The sequence below is a fragment of the Ostrinia furnacalis genome, unplaced genomic scaffold (genome assembly GCF_004193835.3).
Source record: "Ostrinia furnacalis isolate ACB-3 unplaced genomic scaffold, ASM419383v2 OfSCF1758, whole genome shotgun sequence".
In the NCBI taxonomy this organism is placed as follows: domain Eukaryota; kingdom Metazoa; phylum Arthropoda; class Insecta; order Lepidoptera; family Crambidae; genus Ostrinia; species Ostrinia furnacalis.
In genome coordinates, this window is record NW_021131997.1 from 53,377 (window position 1) to 67,315 (window position 13,939).

General features: G+C 38.3%; 1 protein-coding gene across 1 annotated transcript; it reads left to right on the plus strand.

The window, feature by feature from the left end:
* Window positions 1–3,881: 3,881 nt before the first annotated feature.
* On the plus strand, window positions 3,882–13,726 carry LOC114353634 (brachyurin-like). Its single transcript, XM_028305693.1, has 5 exons — window positions 3,882–4,181; window positions 4,710–4,977; window positions 7,869–7,967; window positions 11,259–11,455; window positions 13,557–13,726. The coding sequence occupies exons 1-5, from the start codon at window positions 3,999–4,001 to the stop codon at window positions 13,659–13,661; spliced, it is 852 nt and encodes a 283-aa protein (XP_028161494.1). The 5' UTR covers window positions 3,882–3,998; the 3' UTR covers window positions 13,662–13,726.
* The last annotated feature ends 213 nt before the right edge of the window (window positions 13,727–13,939 follow it).

Here is a 13,939-nt window from a genome sequence, read left to right on the forward strand (position 1 = left end):
ACATTCATGAGGGTTCCTGACACTTCTGCTCCTTTGTTTTTTCCAATCAGTCGCCGGTAGCCCCGTGCTCTGCAAACATTCTGCCGTGAGCCCTGTGATTACGTGTTTTGATCGTTTCTGTAGCGCTTGATTGATTGACTGACGATTTTTAAGTTATTTAAGACTTCAAAAACTATAGTTGTTAGATAATTGAGTTTGTGATCTACTAACATTTTTTACCATACACACACAATGTATAAAAGACTTGCCTCGCGGTTTCTAAGTATTATAAGATTCCTGATTTAAGGTCATAGCACACTTATCTACCCAGAAAGGGATCACACTTTCGCTGCGAGGCGAGGCGTTTACGTTACGGTGCGGATAAAGGTCATAGCAGACTTATCAACTCGGAAAGGAATCAACACTGTATCGCCTTTCGCATGCTGTCAACGCCATTCGGACGCTGTCATCAGCGAGGCGAGGCGTTTAGGTTACGGTGCGGATAAGTGTGCGTTGTAGTATGGAGTTTCAAACAAAGAATACTGACCGCCTCGAGTTGATACGGTTACGATACCTTTCCGGGTTGTTAAGTGTGCTACGTCCTTAAGTATGTTCATTCATACGATCTCGAATTCATATGTTTACGATCCGTTTACTGTACTATGCAAATATTCTGCGGTGAGCCCTGTGATTGCGTGTTTTGATCGTTTCTGAAGCCCTTGATTGATTGACTGACGTTTTTATATGATTAATGAGACAACTTCGTTGAAAAACACCCACTTCATTTTTGCTCCGAGATTAGATTTTTAGTAGCTTTGAAAATAATAAAAGTTAGGTTGGGTTGCACCATCTTACTTTAATTTTTGACAAAAGTCAAACGTCTGTCAAACCACACAAAAAACACCAGTTATCGTTACAGTTACTGTTAAAGTTAGGTGGTGCAACTCAGCCTTAGTCAATTGAGTTCAACATGAGTTATGCCCAGCTTATCCAATTCGGTCCGTTTTCTTGCATCTTGATCAGGATCAGGAAATTCTTGATTTTTGGCACTGTTATTTCTATTTCACGTTCATAATCGATATTTTTATTGAATTTTTATTTAAGTCTAATTTTTAGTCCATATTTTGTTTGTTCACGTTTCACTTAATTTTTAATTTATTTTATTTCACTTTAAATTACTTTACTTATTCCAAACCATCTGCTCAGCGCTGCGTGAGCAGCACTGGCAGGGTCGCCATGCAACGTTGGGACGATTAAATAAGTAGACTGACTGCGTATTAAGAGCTCATTTATTAATAGTGTATAACCTTATATACTATGTAAGGGATGTGAGTGTGTGCGTGCGTGACGCGCATACTACAGCGGACTATGACGTTTTTGCCGTACGAAATCTAAGGGAGAGTCATATTTTAACATCTCATTATTATGTAAATTGACTAGTATTCTTAACTACCCTATCAAGTCTTCTACTCGTAAAGTACCTAATTTTTATGGCCTATGTACTGAATAAACAATTTGAATTTAAGCTAAAAAAAAAATTAAGCCCCCTCAAATATTTTGGCTGAAAAATTGCCGCTTCATATTGATATGCCGTTTGGTGTACTAGATATAACACCAGAAGAGCTTTCTAACTGTTGAATTTCCAAAAAGCGCTTCACTTGTGAAGACTTAAAAATCAATAGGCATAATAATATATGTCTAAGACGCCCCTATTCAACGGGTAATTACCAAATATGTTCCTTTACATGATTTCATGCTCCGATTGCTTGTTCCACTTGATCGGGAGTAACGCTTGTCGAACATGGCCATAAGCTTACAGTATCAAGCATTCAAAGTCAAAGTGGATAGAAATTTGTTAGGCTCTGTTTATAAAGTCATTCTGATCGCGATTTTTTTATTTTACTCTGATTTTATGAGTCATTAAAGATGTGATAATAACTCTTAAGTCGATTGATGTCGACCACTACTTGACTTATGGCCTTTTCAAGGCGAGAGTGAATAGGCACTTCAGGGCAGATGTACAATCCTAGTCTGTATCCCACTTAACAAGCTATATCTAGATGGCTTAACGGGAATATTAGTGAGAACCATAAAAAGGTGAAATGAAAGTTTCCTGCTTTTCAGACGAGACTTATAATTTGAAGAGTCTGAAATATCAGAGCTATTTAATTTCACGTAACTTAACTAAGTACTAATATTTTCTGAAGAACGAATTTTTCTGGACTATAAACGTATCATAGAATCTAATTCCAAAAATATCTTCAGTGTGCATAAGCCTCAATCTAATCTGGCAGATTAATCTACGACATAGCACATGATTCTGAATGACGCTTAGGTCATAGATTAGCCTAGACCTAGCCTTAATCCAAGACTTAAGCCGTTACACTAAAGCCTAGCCAGACATAGAAATGAGGCGAGCTAGAACCTCGTGAATGGAATAATGACTTGTCTTTGTTTGCAGATTAAACTCGCAATTTCAACACAATAGTTTTAGTTAAACTCGTTAATATTAATATCCCACCAAACCCCAAGAAGTCGCATAAGACTGCGTAACAATTGATTTCTAACGTGTCTCAAGGGCTACAAAATAGTTGAACTTATAATATCACATTACATTACAGAAATAATTTACACATGTATTCACAAACATTACTATGAGGTCTTTATTTAAAGGGACGCGCGCTGGTAGCTTCAAGAGCTTTTTCAGCTTCGCCGGGAAAAGTAGCGAGTACAGAAGGTACTCTAGCCGTATGGCAATCGTCGGGACGTTGACGCACAGGGTCCTAAAAACCTATTCATAGACAATACTTCAGTGGCGGAGTGACACACAAACCAATCACAGAGCTCTATTCAAAGTCGTCGGCCGTTTGGTGAGGTGGTTCAGAACGGACCGAGAGGTCCCAGGTTCCATTCCCGGGAGGGCAGAAATTGTAATGATGAGCTAGCACCCATAACACAAGCATTAAATGGTTACTTTGGGGATAGCTGGCGCTGTGTGAAATTGTCCAAAGTACCTAATCTACACTAATATTATAAAGAGGAAAACTTTGTTTGTTTGTTTGGTTGTAATGAATAGGCTCAAAAACTACTGGACCGTTTTAAGTAATTCTTTCACCATTTGAAAGCTACATTATCCACGAGTAACATAGGCTCAATTTTATTTTGGAAAAAAATAGGGTTCCGTAAAATATGTAGATAATAAGTCAACGCGCGCGAAGCCGCGGGCGGAAAGCTAGTTATTAATAAAGGTGTGCGTTTGACTTCGCATAGAGTTGCTGCTTTACTTAAGCAAGCATCGTTTGTGAATACGGGTGTTAGATATGTAGTGATTTCCCTTTTTCACACATTATTGCACAATATAGTTCAATCTAATCATTGCAATGTATTAATTGGAAACAAAATAAGTACGTTCGTTTGAATTACTAATGCTGTAACCCCCGATAATATGATACGCAAGTTGATTCAAGAGAAAATAAGATAAATATTTATCATGATAAGTAAATAATAGGCAATCAATACTAATAACACTGAGTAATTGGAATCTGTTTTTAATGATAAAATAGTAATGAAGATTATGCTTAACACGTTGGACGCCACGCGGCTCACCGGTGAGCCTCGAACAATTCAATTTCCATTGTGTCTAGCGTCTCGGCGTTCAATGACTTAAGACTATAATTAAAAATATTCTCCTTATGATTTTTCCAAACAAAATGAATGCGTTTTTTTTTGCCTAGTCGTACATAGTTCGAATGATTTAATCATTACGGGATATTCTGTTTGCTTAGTGATAATTACAGATTTATTATTGATATACAGATAACAACAATTATCACTGTAAATAAATGACATCATTATTGATCAGCTTATCATTAAACTTCATAATATAAAACACTTAAACAGTATCAGTCGTCATTCAGAAAATTAAAACTTCAAACAAATAACGTTCTGTTCCGCTGTCATTTGTTTGTGTTTTGTAAATTTTGTTTTTCTTTCTGGCCAGACCGCGCGGTATTTTTAAAATGGCCGTTCGGATTCTATTGTTTTTCTTTTGTTTGGTGATGACCACACATGGTGAGGAGACGGCGTTTGGGTACCATGCCAAGATTGGTATTCCTAAAGCTAAGAAATTGTTGATGGCGGAATCTATGACGCGGATCATTGGTGGTAGTGCTGTGTCAGCCAATACTGCGCATCCTCATCAGGTATTCATATTTATTTATTTAAATAAAATACACAAGCACCAGCTTTCACCAAAACGCTCGATGTTCTAATTTGAGACATAAAATGATGTTATTAAACCATCGATTTGCACATTGTTATCTCTATTTAAATTGCGTTTCTTGCAATTGATAAAAGTATTTGAACAGTGCAGTACGTGCAATAAGTACATAAACCCGACTTCTAGCGCTCTAGAATGTATTTTCGTTCTTTCAGTTAATGATATTTAGTTGATAGGATATATTTAATGCCACTTACGAGTTGAGCCCAAGATAATCGTTGTTCTGTCATTCTAAGTTTCTATAAAAATAGAACTGAAAATTTAAAACAAATAATTTCCAAATGACTCTAGCTAAGTTTGACACCAGAAAAGCATTTAATTTTCATTTACTAAATCATATTATTATTATTATAGACAAGACATGTTGCCTTTTGCTTTTGAACTCGTCTTTAATTTAGCGAATAACTTATAATCTATTTTGGTTTTCACTTAGAAAATTCCAAACTTCCAGGCTGGTCTCATAGCTCTCCTCACTAACCGCGCTACCTCAATCTGCGGTGGATCCCTCATATCCAACACCAGGATCCTCACAGCAGCCCACTGCTGGGACGACGGTCAGAACCGGGCCACCCAGTTTACAGTCGTTCTGGGCAGCACTACCATCTTCACTGGTGGGACTAGAGTCGTCACGAAGGACGTGACTGTTCACGCGAACTGGAATACTCAGTCAGTGACAAATGACATCATGATCGCGAGGATCACCAGCGTCACTTTCAGCAGTAAGTATTGTGATTTAATTCTTAGCCACAAACCAAAGATATAATAGAATGCTACTACTACAAAACAAAGATCAATATTTGAAACAATCAGTTACTGTCAACCAATCAAAAGCCACAATCTTTGCTTGAACTAGTTAACTCACATAAAGATTACTGGTAATTGATTTCGTTTGTTCGTTCGTTTTAGCCAAATGACGTCCACTGCTGGACAAAAGCCTCCCCCAAGGTTTTCCACAATGAACGGTCCAGCGCCGCCCGCATCCAGGCTCTTCCCGCGACCTTCACCAGATCGTCGGTCCACCTAGTAGGAGGCCTGCCCACGCTACGTCTTCCAGAAATTGATTTACCTGCCAGATATCTTTATGACACCTTTGAAACCTATTTTATAAGTTAAGCCTAATAGGCTATCGGGTATAATTTGTGAGGCAAGCCCTTAACCACTTGTCCACAACATTCTGTTTACCTAGTGGCAGCCGACCGCGACAAGCCGCAAGTTTCATAAATTCTATACAGGGTGTACACGACAGGTTAACAAAAACTTAAATTAATGCTTCTTTAATGAAAGAAGCAAGTTCCCCAATTCAAGAACGTCAGCTGTTCTTTGACTACTGTTATTGATTTCCCTTGTCTAATACATAATTGCTTATTGAGGTGGCCTTATTAATATTGTTGTACTTCGTTAAAGAGCACGTATAAACGTATTCAATATCTTTTATATTTTTTACAAACTTACCCACTCTCCAGTTATTTCAATGACCGATAGGTTAAATCTGTAAAGAACAGTAGGTAGGTATTATAATAATAGTATTTTAAGTACAATATCTTCTCGAAAAATTATTGAGAAAATTTAATTACGTTACATTAAAACTATTCGTAGAGTGAAAAAAGAAAAAGTCTAAAATATTTTAACATATTTCGGTTCCCGAGAACATTCAAAATATTAAGGGTAGGTAGTTTGCATCATCTTAATTTAACTTTAACAAACGTTAAAAATCTGTCAAACTACATACAAAAAACACCGGTTATAGTCAAAGTTACGGTCAAAATTAGGTGATGCAACTCGGCCTAACTAATAGGTACTCGTAGTGCTTATTGTATTTATACAGGGTGTAAGCTGCACCTTACACCCTGTATAAATACAATATGGCGCAGTATAAACACTGTCTTATACCTCCTAATCCTTCAAAATTTTGCCGGAATATCGCAGGACTAGGACGTCTATTATTAATTTGTTTACTTAACCCTACCGCTCCATCATGACGTTACTACCCTAACTAAATAACGTCTTAAATCAAAGACAAAAGCACAGAAGAATAAAGCCCTATTCCTGACGAATGGTTTACGTTCCGTTCTCGGATTCACCACTTAAGTCCACAAACTTGGAAACACCTCCTAACACAGTGCCCTAGATTTTCTTCAGCCCGATATAACCATGAAATGACATCCCGCCTGCTAAATATCAACCCATATAATCTACCAGACATAATTAGAAAAGAAGACACAGCAAAAAGCTTCAAAGCCTACATTACCCATATAGTCGATCACCTAAAAGAATTTAACCAAACGTAATTACAAGCATCATAATTCACAAACTAAATCACTGCACTGAAATAGGAGTACTCCACTAGCTACCATTGCATGTGTATCTCAATAACACTCACTAACAAAAAAAATCAGTGAAGTTAAATTAAACAGCAAGTTTATATGCACAAATTCAAATTGTTAGTTATGCATTTCAATATCAATCTCCAATTTAGTTTTATCTTTTACCTCTTCTGACGTTGAGAAAAAGAGACGGAAGACACTTAATGCCCTTTCTCACTCGTCATAATTTTTGTTTCACGAGTAAATTATGATGGATATTATAGTTTTAGTTTTTTAAAGAAACATAGAAAATATTCTATCAGAATAATTTTATAACGCGTATGAAAGAAAATGTCTTCAGTGTGCTTACTGTTAGTTTGCGTTAGGTCTGCTCACTAAGCGAGTGCGTAAAAAATTAAATTTATTGATAGATTGTACCACGCCCTTAGCGGCTACTTTAAAGAATGAGATCTATTTGGATTTTTTGACGCACAAAAGCGTATTCGGACGATCGCGATCGCTTCTCTCTCTATCGCCACTTCTATTCTTTTTCCGTTTGCTCTATCCAAGAATATGTAACCCCCAAAAGCCGGGGATTAAGACCCCAGTCCCTTCGTATGTCAAAATAGGACGAATCCCACCCAGTTGGATAACTTGAATGAATGTGGTAATAGCTTGGAAGACATTATCTGTACCTAAGTGATAGGTATATATCTGCCACCTTACGAAAAGGCGTAGGTTGTATTATTTTTTCTGAAACATCGATTACTTTTTGGGATAAGGAAAAGGCGTGTAATATTCTATGTGAATTTTCGGTTTATTAAACCACTTATTATAAACTTATCATAAATAACCTTACTTACATGAGAGAATATTATCTTATAGATTTTGTATGGCCACTACAAAGTCAAGATTAATTCGCGATCTCAATTGACTGTAATAGTTTTATCGATTCCAAAGCTTCTAAAATCTAATTATCTATGTAATCTAATTTTACAACCAATTTAAAAACTGACTGGGTTCTCAATTGGATTAAAATATTTTGACGAATTTGTGCCTTGCTACCAAAATTGAGTTGGGAAAGGAGCTTATCTTTGCTATACGAATAAGTATTTAAGAAGACCAGCTCATAAAATTATCAAACTGGTGGTGTCAACTAGCCAATAATCACTGTCATATTCATTCGTTAATCTTCATGCCTACTTTATCTACATGTCTTAAAGGCTTTAAATTCTCCCTTTTACGATATAGGTTACTCTGTTAAAGTGTGTAATAAAGTTTTAAATAAATAAATATTTGTTCCACAGATAGCATCCAAGCGATCGCGCTCCCCACAGCTGCGGAAGCGAGCCTAAACTTCGCAGGCCTGACAGGCACCGTTGCGGGATACGGGAAGACCAAAGACGGTGGGTGTCTTGATAACAATGCTTTAAGGCTCTCAGTACACGATGCTGGAATATGTCCTTCATTCCACTAGGATCTACCAACGAAGTGCTAGGATTTAATAATAACAGTTGCGCTCCCTACCGCTTCGGAAGCGGGCCTAAACTTCGAGGCCTGACAGGCACGGTCGCGGGATACGGGAAGACCAATGACGGTGGGTGTCTTGATAACAATACTTTAAGGCTCTCAGAACACGATGCTGGAATACGTCCTTAATTCCACTAGGATTTACCAACGAAGCTCTTGGATATATTTTCGATCGTGTTTCCCTCTATCTCGGAAGCGAGCCTAAACTTCGCGGGCCTGACAGGCACCGTTGCGGGATACGGGAAGACCAATGACGGTGGGTGCCTTGATAACAATACTGAACCGTCGCCGTCGTGACAGTTTAAGAAAAAGTCAAGGCTTCGTCGGACTGGTTTATTATTCCACTAGGATCTACCAACGAAGTGCTAGGAATTATTTTATGTGATATAAGTATAGCGATCGCGTTTCCCTCTACCTCGGAAGTGGGCCTAAACTTCGAGGCCTGACAGGCACGGTCGCGGGATACGGGAAGACCAAAGACGGTGGGTGTCTTGATAACAATGCTTTAAGACTCTCTGAACACGATGCTGGAATACGTCTCTCATTCTACTAGGGTCTACCAACGAAGCGCTAGGATTTGATAATAACAGTTGCGCTCCCTACCGCTTCGGAAGCGGGCCTAAACTTCGCAGGCCTGACAGGCACCGTTGCGGGATACGGGAAGACCAAAGACGGTGGGTGTCTTGATAACAATGCTTTAAGGCTCTCAGTACACGACGCTGGAATACGTCCTTCATTCCACTAGGATCTACCAACGAAGCTCTTGGATATATTTTCGATCGTGTTTCCCTCTATCTCGGAAGCGAGCCTAAACTTCGCGGGCCTGTCAGGCACGGTCGCGGGATACGGGAAGACCCACGACGGTGGGTGTAATGATAACAATGAGGCTACTTAAAGGCTCTCAGCACACGATGCTTAATGTAGGTACCTATATCTTTACACGGCGATATCTAGTCCCAAAGCTTGTGATAAGGGCACCACGAAATGAAAAAAAAAATTAACCGCCTCTGTGGTCTAGTAGTAAGACCACCTGCTTCAGACGCAGAGGTCCCGGGTTCGATTCCCAGTGGGGGCAGATTTTTCTGTTCGGTTCGGTTGGTGGTAGGGCTTGTTCTAAGTCCGCCTGGCTAGCTACCACCATCTTACCTAAGTCTATCGCCATAACAACTATGTTAACAGCATTGTGTTCCGACAGTTAGAGGTAAGATAGCCAGTTCCTCCGTGGTTGAGGATTCCGGGAGAAGCTCGCTTCCACCTTCGACCTGATCATCACTTACCATGAGGTGAGATACAGGCCAAGAGCTTCCTCGTTATGAATAAAATATTTTTTTTTTTGTTGTAAATGTATAATATTCAAATGAGAAAACATCCAGACAAATAAAAAGAGATATTTTAGACACAAATATCTGGATTGGGAATTGAACTTACGACTTGCTTATTTAGGAGTTGTTGATAGTAGGTTTAAGACAAATGTAGCAGTTACATTTGATTTATTTCACATCTCTTACTAATCGGTTGAAATGGTCTCTAAAATTATTTTTCTAATTTACTCCCAAAAAATATCTTACTCCTTCTCAGGACTTAAAAACAGTTCATCCAATAAAACAAGCTAAGGATTTAAAAACCAAAGCAAATCCTCTGGGAGCGAGCTAACAAAACGGTCCATACATTAACGGGCCAGCTAATTATTTTGTCGGCAGTTTGCGGGCGGCTTAAGGGCCGGGTCTTAACAAGTCCGCAATAACAAATGAAGTAGTGATGGCCTTGGTAGAAAAGTATCGATATCAATAGTTTGGCTTGTACCAAATGTATCTACTACTGCTTTTTCTATTTATTTATATTATCCGGCAGACAGTGGTGACTGAGTTTGTTGCGGCGCTTCTTCTCAGCACTTGCCAAATGTTGGTCTCGAAGCGCTGGTAGGGTAAAAAGATTATGAGACATGTAGAGGCTCCTTAAGAGCAAAATATTTGACGATTTGAAAGAACTATTTAATAGTCTACACAAATAATGAAATTATTCTCAAGTGCCTATGAATGTAGACTGTAGATTCAATATTACAATTTGAGCCTATACTTTGAACGAATTACAAGCTTGAACCTATAGTCAAGTTACAATCGAGTTTGGAGCGTCTTTTCTGACTAATCTTTCATTAAAATTCATGTCACCTTAAGATAAAATTTTAACATGATTGCAATGTCATATAACATTGCTGAAACTGCTTTTCTCTTCTTTTTTTGGGACAAAAAACAATTACATTGAGGGCCTATGTACTAAATCTTTATCACTTAAAAATTGTTAAAAAGCATTAATTAAAACGATTTGCAATTCATAACTTTTTAAATTATTTTTACGAATAGTTAAATCTGTCGATATCGGTCATTGAATTTATCGATTGTTATTTCCCATCACTAAGATGAAGAGCACTCATGGAGGGCAGACCCTTAGATCTGAGACATTTGTATAGGCCGTTTGTTTGTAGAACAAAAGGAAATTAAGGGTGCCTTTTATATCGCTAATCCTGTTACCCTACCCGTTTATCGTGCAGTAAGGAAAAGTCTAGAGGTCAATGGCTAGGATAGCCAATACTTAGTGTACATCATTAGCATATGCTATGGTTCTTGACTTAAGTACAGATTAGGTTGTCACAAGGTTAAATAATAGATCTTATGTAGCGTTTTCACTATAGGATAGGATCACAGATCACAGAAACTAAAGGGAGATAATGTGACAAGGGGGCGGGGCCGGTGTCGGTATTTGCACATTCCTTTAATGTAGAGTCAAGGTTGGCTGTATACTTTTACTTCCATTTTGTGTGCTACAACCTGACCTCCAAGTTAGTGGTTTAAAATGGTCATCACAAATAGTTCGAAATCTATCAAACGTGCCTTTCGAAGGACGAAATCATCTTTCTTCATAGTCAATCAGGTAGTTTAGGTAGGTACTGTAACAAAACTTAGAGCAAAGTGATAGTCATATCACTTAAAAACTCACTTTCCATCAAATAAGATACCTACAGGTGGTTTAAAAATAGAATTAATTAGTCTTGGTGTCTTGGTAAATTGTGCACTAGTCTCTTTTGTTTATTTCTTTCTTTTATATTATATTTTGTGTGGTGTTCAATACTGGCCAGTGCTACCCCTTACTAATAAACTTTACCATTTCAGCCCAATCCAGTTTCCCGACCACGACCACTCTCCACTCGGTCAATCTCCCAATCATCACCAACGCCGTCTGCCAGAGCAGCTTCCAGATGGCTCTGCATGCCAGCCACCTGTGCACCAGCGGCGCTGGAGCCAAGGGCACCTGCGATGGAGACTCCGGCGGCCCTTTGACTGTTGTGTCCAATAACAGACTAGTTCAGGTGAGAAATAGTGGGCATCTTATTTGTGAATGGGTGGAACTGCTCAGTTTACTTTTGTTTTTATTTTTTCTTCTTCCATTATTATGTGCCACTGTCATGTCTATGTAATTGCCTGTATTTGTGTGATGTCCAAGTCCATTGTAATAAATGTATCTTTCTTTCTTTCTATCTTTCTAAATAAAGTAATTTTATTTATTTGTTTATTAGGGATAACAAAGCAATATAATTATTATCACAACTACACTCAAATGAAGTCCGAGTAGATATTTTTATTCTGAAGTGGAGGCCATGTGACAGGTGCTGCATGCAGGCCGCTACGAACCAGCCAATCTAGAAATCATTGGGGAGGCCTATGTTTAGCAATGGACATCATATGGCTGAAATGATGAGAATGATAATGACTCAACAGTACAGTACTAACGATGATTACTTTCCGAGATGTTTCTGACACATCTTTTTAGCACCAACCGACAGGTTGTTCAGAAGAGGTGGTAGGGACAACTACGTGTTGGGGGTGAACAAAAAGTATAGATAGAATTATTTGATGAATCAGTTTCATATAAAGATCAATTACTTCCGAACTACCGTAAATCTGACCAACTTACTTTGACTTTAACAAACGTCAAAAATCTGTAGGTAAAACTCCATACAAAAAAATTACATACAGCCGAACATAGAACCTCCTCTTTTTTGTAGTCGGTTAAAAACACCGGTTATCTTTGTAGTTACGGTTAAAGAGAGATGGTGTAACTCAGTCAAATTTTTTTATTTAAAAACTTTTTGAGGAGACGATTCAGTAACATCTAATCTGTTCCCCAAATTATCACTATGTCTAATTATCTAGTTCTGATAATTAACCCACATTTAATTAAGCATGCATTCAGCAACCCACCGTGTTGGGTTAGCGGTGAGCCTAATAGTTGGAGTTGTTGAATTAACCGTGTTGACCTTTGGTGTAGCTTGGCAAGAACCGCCAGTTGCGTATCAACGTATACCTGGAGTTTAAATACTAAGATCATAAACTAGGTCTTAAGAACCACATTAAGCATGACAGTGTCTAATTTTAAATCAATTCATTATGTTTAAAAAAAAAAAGCTTAAAAACGTTTGCTGCTTGTATTTTTACAAAAAAAAAATGAATCGAAGCTTCGGCCTGATCATCACTGGCGAGATGCAGGTCAAGAACCATGTTCGTTGTGAAAAAAAGCATTCCAAATAATTATGAACAACTACCTATTTAGACGCTAATTACAAAAGGTAGAGTTCTGTAATCATACAGACTTTTAATTTATTTCACAATTAATTATTTTTATTAATTAGTTATACTTTTCTACCTTCGCTATGGCATCTACGAAGCATAATTAATGACCCCGATCACATAGTTTGCGGCGACAACTGGGCCTGGTCCGAGCCACGCCATTACGTCAGATTCTGTACAAACGGTCTTAGTCCAAAGGGCAAGATAAAGTAGCATTCGTTATTCAGAAGGACTTACTCAAATCAATAATGTAAAGACGGAGTATATTAGCTAATTGTTTCAAGGATTTCCACAACAACCGGTCCTGCGCTGACCGCATCCAGGCGCTTTCCGCGACCTGAAGTAGACTTTTATTGATCGGACCCAAAATCCAAATCCAAGAGTTTTTGTGAAATATCTATTTGCTCACACATGGGTCATGTCCTCTATAGTCTAAACTTCTAAAGCTTGCTTGAAAATTACAAAGCTTATTACCTTTTTTCAACGCAGTACTACAAGTGTTTGCCTCTAAGGGTTTTGTAATGTAGGGTAGGGTAGGGTCTAGTGATCGAGTTGAAGTGATCGATCGCAATCGAACGCACAGCGTTGAATGGAGCTCTGTGATTGATTCGTGTGTCACCCTGTACGTCCACACTGTGAGACCTCATAGTATTGTTTGTGAATACCGCCGTAAGACGGTCTAGACTTCTAGAGTAACCCTTGATAGTTATTAGTGTACAAATCTGTCAAAATTACGTTTGACTTACTTTTGCAGTCAAATGTGGTTTTGACCGATTATGAGTTTTGACTAAAACATTACTTAAAATTAATTAAACTAGATAAAATACCTTATTTGTATTCCAGGTGGGTATAGTATCGTTTGGGCTGTCGGACTCCTGCCAGTCTGGTCATCCATCCGTGTACACCAGGATCACGTCGTTCCTTAGTTGGATCAGCGCTAACATGTGAAGAAACCCAAAAAAATCCATAACTATTCGCACTTTTGTTTGAAGTAAAAAATCGTTTGCATTGAATTTTTGTCTTTTAATGAAATCCTTATTATAGGTAACAAGGTTCAGGATTCGAAATAAACTAGTGTGGGCTTAGATCTATCTTTTGAGGACGTCCACCCAAAAAGGTAGACCGACGACCTCATAAAGGTAACAGGAAGGTGCTGGATGCAGGCTGCTACCAACCGGCAATTGTGGAAATCATTGGGGGAGGCCTATGTTCAGCAGTCGACAGAC